This window comes from Andrena cerasifolii, chromosome 8 (assembly GCF_050908995.1).
Source record: "Andrena cerasifolii isolate SP2316 chromosome 8, iyAndCera1_principal, whole genome shotgun sequence".
Taxonomy (NCBI): Eukaryota; Metazoa; Arthropoda; class Insecta; order Hymenoptera; family Andrenidae; genus Andrena; species Andrena cerasifolii.
In genome coordinates, this window is record NC_135125.1 from 15,351,667 (window position 1) to 15,361,128 (window position 9,462).

The 9,462-nt window shown below is 42.2% G+C and overlaps 1 protein-coding gene across 1 annotated transcript; it reads right to left on the reverse strand.

Moving 5' to 3' along the window:
- Nucleotides 1-2,353: 2,353 nt before the first annotated feature.
- Nucleotides 2,354-9,255, reverse strand: LOC143372314 (polycomb group protein Pc). Its single transcript, XM_076818368.1, has 5 exons — nt 9,109-9,255; nt 7,245-7,288; nt 7,041-7,170; nt 6,385-6,810; nt 2,354-5,762 (listed from the first exon to the last, which is right to left on the reverse strand). Exons 1-5 carry the CDS (start codon nt 9,166-9,168, stop codon nt 5,136-5,138), a joined length of 1,287 nt encoding a protein of 428 aa, XP_076674483.1. The 5' UTR covers nt 9,169-9,255; the 3' UTR covers nt 2,354-5,135.
- Nucleotides 9,256-9,462: the final 207 nt, after the last annotated feature.

Here is a 9,462-nt window from a genome sequence, read left to right on the forward strand (position 1 = left end):
GCAGCTCCGGGAGGAGGGGGAGGAAGAACCAGGTCCCCAGGAAGTCCAGTGGATCCAGGTGGCTCGGCAGCTCCAGGGTTCCCGGAGGTCCTTCAAGTCCGGAGGACCGACGACGACGACTGAGTACATGAAGATCTGTGAGCTCCTTATGTAGACTTCGAGGAATGATGTCCCCCGATGAAAACAAGGTCGACGGTTAGTTACAATTGCGAAATCCAGCGAATTCTTCGGCAAAAATGGATTTTCGGCTAAAATATCCATTCCAGTGGCTATTGCTGTGACAAATAATGTTAACAACATTTACACTAACCGCCCAGTATAAATTATTATTAACTATAATCGATAGAACTCGAGATATCAAGCAATTTGTAACATTTGGCCTTGGATTTGCAAATGATTTTCTGCGCCGACTGAATTCTCTTTTATTCTCAATATTTAATCGTTCGATACATTAATGTTAATGCTTATACATATCACGTAGTATTATTTATAATGTATAAATACGTTTTAGTTGAACTTAGTGTAAGTGAATAGTTGCAGGAATATTTGGAGAAATATGAGTGGGATACTTGTTTCTCCCCCTTAGTTACTAACATCGGCGAAGTATAGGCTAAAACGATAGACCTATCACCTTATGGGAATTCGTAGAGGCACGGTACTCTATGAAACACTTTTTGGCAGGCACAGGTACTGACTCTACAATCGCGTTGCACACGATTACAAAATCATTTTCTGTTTTTAAACATCCTTCAGTTTCTGAAAAAGTCTTCTAAGTAACGGGTATATCTGAATGGAATCCTGTTAAATTAAAAGGCCTCCCACATGGTCCAGTAATCGATGAAATTGAGAAATCACGAGATAATATGCCATGCACACACTTGACTGAACCGATGAATTTCTCAGGGCTAGACAAACTTTTAAGACACTCATGCATCATGCAACTTTCTGCGAGACTTTTAAAATTAGATTTTACTGTAAATTTCAGTGTTGGCGGTAAACTAATATTAGGGGCAAACGGAATCCAATTATTATTACTTCACTGGAATGATTAAACAGTGCATTAGAAACTTGTGGGAATATCAGTAACAGCGTGAATTTTTAATACTTTTTTCGGCGCGCGATACGTGAAAGGGTTCGCAAGGGTACGCAAAGTGCTAATAAACAATGTCATCTTGCAATTTATAGCTTGCACGGGCTTTGAAGAAATGCCATTTCTGAACGCCATAGTGTCTTGATCCACGAAATGGATTTTCGGAGAGAAATCCGCCTGAGTCGTTGACCAACCGAGCCAAAGCATACCGTAACAAAAGCCTACCCTCTTATGTCAAACTCTCTCTCTAACCAAGTCACACGTATACAAGTGCGCACACACCTTTCAGCATTTCAACACATTTCAGAGTAGTTGCTGAGTTGGACGCTGTTCATGAACAGAGGTCGCTAAATTCAGTCCTGAAATTATGGGTCGGTAACACAGATTGGGTGGCGACACGAAGTCCCATAAGGTGATAGGTCTATTCTATACCTCGTCTGTGGTTATGGTATGCTTTGGCTCGGTTGGTCAACGACTCACGCGGATTTCTCTCCGAAAATCCATTTCGTGGATCAAGACACTATGGCGTTCAGAAATGGTATTTCTTCAAAGCCCGTGCAAGCTATAAATTGCAAGATGACATTGTCTATTGTCATAGGTCTATTCTATACCTCGTCTGTGATATAATGCTTATTGGTAAAAGCTATATTTTATATGCAATATAATAAAGTACGACAACATATAAATTTCATTAAATAACTATCTGCATTACCCACTGCTACTTGGAATCAGTGACAACAAACACAGACGAGGTATCCGCCTGCGATAAAAATACTTACATATACTTCTTCGGAGTACCTTCTGTCGTTAATAAGAATTTCAAAAAGTCAAGGACCTTCTTTGTCGATAGCTGATCACCCCATCTAATTCATACCTAACTTATCGCCACGAGAGATTCAAATTAAAAAGTGAACAGATGTATTTCGTTGATTCGAATTAAGTACTCGTAATTCGCACAACATAGCATCTTGATTGATCATCAAATAGCCCAACTTGGCCATCAGTATCGAAGCCCTTACTGATGTACGATTATAAGTACGCATAGAATTATACCGAACCGAATATATTAATGCCAATCGTAACGTACGTTGTTTGCAGAACAGTTTTAGATCAACCGTTATTTTATTCCTCCTTAACTGTACATATTAGGCAATAAACATGAATTAAAACTTAAAAGAAAGAAGTCAATACTTTGAGTGTGTAATAAATATAAAGCACGCAACTTGAAGTTGGATGGAGAGCAAGCGGTGCACGCCGACGGAATTCAAGTAAAGATTTTATTGAAATATAAGGAATCTGTACCAGACAGAACTAAAATTACCGTTGAATTTGGTACTACCGGGGTTCACATATCGTATATGCCTGCGTAATCGCTGGATTATCATTTTTCTTGTTATCTCTCCGTGTGTATCGTTATAAGTAGTCTGAATATTCTATAAGTACAGAAACAATATATCGAAGGTACGGGCACAGTCTATTCTCGAAAGTTCTAAAGCTAAAAAAGGATCATCTTCTAGACCTGCAGTAGTTCTCACGACTTTACATTTACAACTTAGGGGGGGAGTGGGTCTCGCTTCGTCTATTTACAAAATTAATAACCGAAAATGGTCTAAAGCTACGCACTCTTTCTCTCTCTCTCTCCCTCTCTTTCGTTCCGTTATCGTATAGAGTGTAAGTTCTGACTATTTACAATTTTTACAGGATACCTCTCTCTCCCGCTCTCTTTTTCTCTGATTCAATATACAGCATTACATTTTACAACAATTTAAACGTGTACTTGAATCCCGTTGCAACTCGCGTTGCAAGCGAATTGTGACCTAATTGTACACAAATTGCCCCATTCTTTTTCTCAAAAAAAAAAGAAGATAAATCGCTATTTCTCGCTGGATCTGTCGGAAATCGATTGTAAGTGTCGAAAGGAAACTCAATCGGTTCCGGAATTACCAATGCTTTTAAATTATAAGAAAGCTCCTTGCATTACCAGGTACAGAAAAAAACAGTTGCATCGTTTGATTTTGTTTTCCTCTTTGTCTCTTTTTTTTTTCTTTAACGGGGCGCATTGCATACACAGTCTAATAATACTATACTAAGAATGTAAAAACCTAAAAATTTTTATATTAGTTACAATAAATAAGCAACGTATATGTTTTAAGTTTTACACTTATTATATTACTTTTAACTATATATCACGGATCTTTTTACTGGTTCTGAATGGTGCACGCGCGAAACTGGGTTACGGTGCTAAAGTTGTTTAAAAATTAAACCGATGCTCTCGAGCGGTAGCATTAGTTGTAAAGTTCGACAAGATTAGAATTTGGTTGTTGTACTCGATTTCTTCCGTTCAAGATGACCGTTCGAGGTAGGAACATCTATTTGGTGACACGCAGCAATCTCGACAACCTATCCAGGAAATAAAATTGCGCTTCCGCGGATATGCGTTTAAACGATCACTAAATATCGTTGGAATCGAATTACGCGCAACGAACTTTCTCTCTCTCTCTCTCTCTCTCTCTCTCTCTCTCTCTCTCTCTCTCTCTCTCTCGCTCTCGTCTCAGACACTTTACGCGCAGTCAGTCCTTATAAACATACAAATGAAAAACATTCGAAGGTATAAAAAAAATGCAACAGCTAACATTAAATAACACGAAATCGATTCATAACAAAAACTGGAAACTGATAGAACACGTTTCATGGTGTCACAAAGTGATCGCGCGAAATGTCGTTGACAAACGTGTATTATTTTCTTCGCCTTCTCTTCTTTCTATGAATCGGACGTGTGATTGCGATAACGATCCAATGAAATCAATCTTTCCTTTTCAACGCGTTTCCATCGAATCTTTAAGGTCTACGAACGAATGGTATATACCACCTCTCTTTTCCGTAGCGGTGTTTACTCGCTAAGAGAAAAGAAGAAAAAATTATATAAAGAAACAGAGATGTTTAGTGGTAAATACAATTATATAATATCATAATACGCTGAGAAATACGTCGTCAAGATTAATAACGTTAGCTCTCTTTTTTTTTTCTCTATACTCGAAAATTTCACTTCCTTTTTATCCTTCCGTTTCAAATTCGCTTCTACGAAGCAGCTTCGATATTCTAAAAACGAATTAGAAAAATATTCTCTTTCCAGATCTGTACTATTTTATCAATAGTAAAATTCAAAATTATCTGGTTTACACGCAGTCTCCTCGGCTGAATCTCTATATTGAAGCGGAAATGCAATCGATCGGGAAATCGTGTTATCCTCTAACGTTTTCAGATCTCTTTAGTACACAGTTAAAGGTCTATCAAGCGTTTTTAAAATGTACAAGTATTGTATCACGACATGACAAAAACCCGTGACGTATTATTTCACTCCTGCAAGATCGTCGATAGTTTCGCCCCTATCGCCTATCTCGCGCGCACTTCTCCACAAAACTGAAGCCAAGCATTCAATTTCCGGTTCAAAGAAGATTAATCAAATTTCAGGCTCACACTTCTGCCGGAAGTTCCGAGAACTTGATTTGGAACGTACGTACCGGGAAAGCGAGTAGCAAGCTTTTCGGAAGTTCCTCTTTACCCGCCCTTTGTGACCACGAGAAGTCCGTCTCTTAGAAAAGTTTTAATCGCTACAGTCGATATACAGGGAATTTAAGAACCGTAGGCGCGAAGTTAACCGAGTAACAGAGTTCATAGAAAGATCTTCGTAAACCTAGGTTCGTAAATTAATCGTTCCCGGGCAATTCAGTTCTTTTAGCAAGCTGAGTGAATTCCAACCACCCAAGCTGAGGGCTACCAATTATACCAACGGCACAAACGCTAGTTACACTAGCTTCCACAGAAACTGAATATCCCCAGGAACGATTTCATTTCGAAATCTACATGTATACTAAAACCCTTCTGTCTCCTTCCCATAAATCCCATTAACCCGCTTAAGTCCGCGCCCGAAGCTCTGAAATGCCCTGTATACCTTTGGCTTAACACTCGACGTGCGAAAATAATTTATATTTACAATGGTTCCATTATAATTTCACAGTGAAACGTCCCCCGTGCTAGAAGAACGTTAATAGATATCGCTCTTAGGATCCCTCTCCCGGAAGAATCCCTTTTCAGTCTTACACTCCCTGATGGTAACGGTCTTCAGATTCACCGTGACGTCCGTGATGAACACCTGATCGGCGACCGGATTCCTCGCGTGCCAGTAATCCGTGCCGGGGCTGGAGAGAGGGACGTACACGTCTGCTGTTTTCGTGATCTCCGTTTGCTTCATACTTGACGTGTTATTGTTATTATTGTTATTATTATGGTTACTGTTATTGTTGTTATTATTATGACTATGATGCCCGTTCACAACAGTGGGTAACCTGTTGTTGTTCGTGTAAGAGTCCGTGGGGGTGGGCGACTTGTGACCGTTCGCGTCCACCGTCACGGTCCCGTTCGACTTCTCCTGTTTTTGCTCCAGCAGGTGCCTCTTCTTGGTGGGCTGCTCCAATGGCGTGTCTATCTGGGGGGATAGAGGCGCCGGCGGTGCACGCGGCAGCGAGGGCGGTGGGCCGTGCGGCACGTCAGCCTCGGGGCGCTTTTTGTCCTGCACCGCTGGCGCTGGTGTCGTCGGCACCGCCGGAAGTGGTTCCTCTGGCGTCGACTTCACGCTGGAGGAGGACGGCCTCCTGCCGTTAACCTTGTGACTCTGAAACGACGTTCAGCTAACCTTCGTGGTTCTAGGAACTAGCGTTGTAATTTACTCAAGGGCAGCTCGTATGCAAAAATTCCTCAACAAATTGTATTCCCCGCTTCTTCTATTCATTTCTTTTTCAGCTAAACGATGCTTAGTGTTTCAATACGACACGCAGCGAATGTCGATGGACGTAAAGGGCTCGACTATCATCTCGAATCATTTATTCACCGCGAATTCATACGAAAACTCTTTCTTGTACTACGACTAGAATGCGAAGATACGCAAACTTGGCATTATCCGCCGGATGCTTTCACATACGACTGCTCTTAAATATTTACAGGACGCAATCGCAACCCGAACAAGCGCTTTTTAGATGGAATTGAGGTTAAAGCGGAGCTTATAAACATCAACCCCCTAAAGTTCTTAGCTTTAGTACAGAATACTGATATTATTCGCTACTTCTGATTTGTAATGAGGAAGACTAAATAATAACGAACCCCGCATAGAAACGCTACCCTCTCAATTTACGAATCTGACTCTGGCATCAGTATATTAAAGCTAAGGTAATCAACTCCGCGCAAAGAACACTCGTTCAGGTTCTGATTTGCTGATGAGAAAATAGGCTGGTACTAACGTGGTAAGAAGGAGACGTAGGGTTACTCTTCAGAGGCAACAACCGAGGAATCTTATTCGGCGGTGGACTTCCGCTACCGCTGCTGGGGCTGCTGGTGGTAATGGTGACTCCGATTTTCCCCGACTCTTTGCTGAGAACCTCGGCTTTCCTCTTTGTGCCCGTTGGCTCTCTCCTAGGTAACAGGGGGCTGTCCACGCTGCTGTTGGAACTGTCCGAATCAACACTGAACGCGGACGCCGATAGCTCCGGGGCGGTAGGCGATTCGTGTCCATCGAGAGAACTCGGAAGCGTGTCTTCGTCAGGCGCTACGGGATTCAAGCGAGGAACCGACGTACTTCCGGTAGTCGACTCGTCCTGACTGTCCTCCCCGACCCGCTCGTCTCCGCCAGGTTCTGGCTCGACTACCATGTTGGCCAAAACTTGCTCCTTTACGTGGAGAAATTGAGGAATAATTAAACTCTGCTGTTTATCCCTAATTCCACGAGTCGATATGAAAAATGCTAGTGATAATTACAAATATCGTCCTTCTACTACGCGAGTCAATCAGACGGCGTCCGAACCTTCGTCGTATTAAATGGTACAAATGTACAATTATGCGCAGTTAAATGAATTTAGAAGTAAAAGTGCCGCTGTTTATTTCTGAATAATCTGCTTACACTGTATCTGGTGTCCCTCCGCCTGGGTCTTCTCGTATTTACTACAACATCCGCGCCTTTTTGACTTTCCTCGTACAATTCGATTAATCTGACGTCTAAAATGTTCTCTTCCGGTTCCCACGTGTTGTATCTGAAATACGGAAGAAAGTGTTTATTCGCGGGTTTCTTTAAACAGAATTAACGATTCTATTGTCTTCGACTTACTTTTTACTCCATCCTTTCCATTTCACGAAATACTCCACTTTACCCTGTAATCAGATCAATAATTTACATGTTAATATTGATCTTGCTACGTCTGTGAGTGATTATGAAGATCATTTTTACGGAAGTTTAATTTTATATATACTGACACATTCATGCTTGTTATACATTTATAGGAAAGCAACATGTAAAATGGATAAAGGAATATATATGACAATCTGTACCGTGTGTGTGTATTAATTGATTTTTCATGAACACAAAGTGACATAGATTATAAGGGAGCTCGCATGATAGCATTGAGCGCTCCGTTTTTTAAAAGTTTCCCTCCTCTGTGCACGAACGTAATCCCCGTCGTGTTTAAATATATAAACGATAACAGGACAAAGATCGCCTTCGGGTGTTAATTAAAAAAGTATTCGTGCTTTGAAAAGAGTTACGTTGAGAACTGTTTACTCCATTCTGCTTAATCTCTACAATAAATCAAGAATGACAAAGGATTTATTGTGACAATGGAGGGATCGCAAGGGATTTAAATCGATACTCGTAAACTGAACGTTCAAGTCTAATGTTTCTGCAGCGAAATGAATCATGCTCTACCGTAAAGTTAGAACACCACAATATAGCCACTACCCTATAACAACATGAGACATTCTTCGACCAAAAATGGGAGATCTTTAATTCTCAACAGTGCTCAATTTAAATTTTCCGTTTTACAAATCCTAGAGCCTGATTCTCAATGAAACATATCTCGATTAGCACGAGGATTACTCCATCTGTGAGTAATCTACCGAATGAATTACTATCGATATCTAACCTTCCGGTATGCAACGATATATCCAATAACAAACAAGTCAGCCTCCTAACCTCTGCTCGCGGTACTCCGAACCTGGAGATTCCGCGGCTCCAGCAAGGAGAATGTGTAGCATAGCTATCGGAATAAAAGGCAGCCACATCTACATGGCAATTGACATTCCTATAGGAACATAACCTATGAACCCTCGGCGCCAGTCGCCGGGCATGTTGTAACGTGCGGAATCGAGCCGATCGCAAAGATCCGTTTCGCGCGTCTGCGTCGAAGAGCGGATCTTCGAATCTATCTCGATGGCATAGGGTCGATAAAACGGACGGCGTTGACTTCCACGAGAGCCGATGGCACGTCTCACCTATTGGCCATCGGCCAACGAACGAGAGCGTGCCGGACCGGTCGTGGTGCGCAGCCAGTATGACAGTTGGAAAACAATGACATAACTGTGCAGGGGTATAGACACACGTCGGTTTGTATCGCGCATGAGCCACTGGCAGCTGAGATGTCTCCCTCTCACGCGTGTTTTATGTCGATTTACAATGTTGCCAGCCTCGAAGCGTCGTTATCCGTGCCTCGATATCGCCGGCACGACGGGAGCTATTTTTTGGCAACCCACACGGAAGTTCATGCATGACAATGGGGCAAGCTGAGCTTTTGTACGCGCGCAAACATAATTCCCGGTGGAATTTGTTATCTAACTTGGAGACGTATGGCAGTAGAAATGAGCTCTCGAGGAATTGGCACTAACCTCACAATTCTAGGTATATGAACTTCTAAGGCATTCGATCGGGGGGTGAATTAAAGGATTTGATTCTCTATTAGAGTATGGGGTGTATATTATTAATAATGAGTGTAATAGCGTTGAGTAGGAGAGAGAGATATTAGGAAGCATTGTGCATTATAGAAATTGTATGCCACGGGGAGGGGCAGAATCATTGGGATGTGTAGCAGGAGAGAGAAAGAGTTTGCGAAGAAGAGAAGGAAATGGCAACGGCGCTTAGACAAACAGAATCCGTATTGTGGCGCCATCGAACGGCGACGGTCGGAATTCTTATCACTTACCCGCTTTTCCCTCTTCTTCGTAATCCGTTCCGCGGCGTAAACTCTGTCACCCAGATCCATGATGTTTTAATCCTTGTTCTCTGTACGAGTATCGAGGTTGTTAATATATCCAATGGGGAAGCGATTGCTGTCACTATTGAAGCACGCCGAGCAACGTAACACCATATGTACCGGCACTGGTTCGGATGCTTGTATTCGATCGGGATGACACACGCGTAAACACACGATAAAACGATAGACGATGGTCGTCCCTCACCGTACGGAATGTGGCGTTAATCTCACTGAACGCTCGTGCAGCAGTTTAGCGCGCGCGACGTTCTCACAGCATGAAAGTACAGGACGGCCACGTGTTTG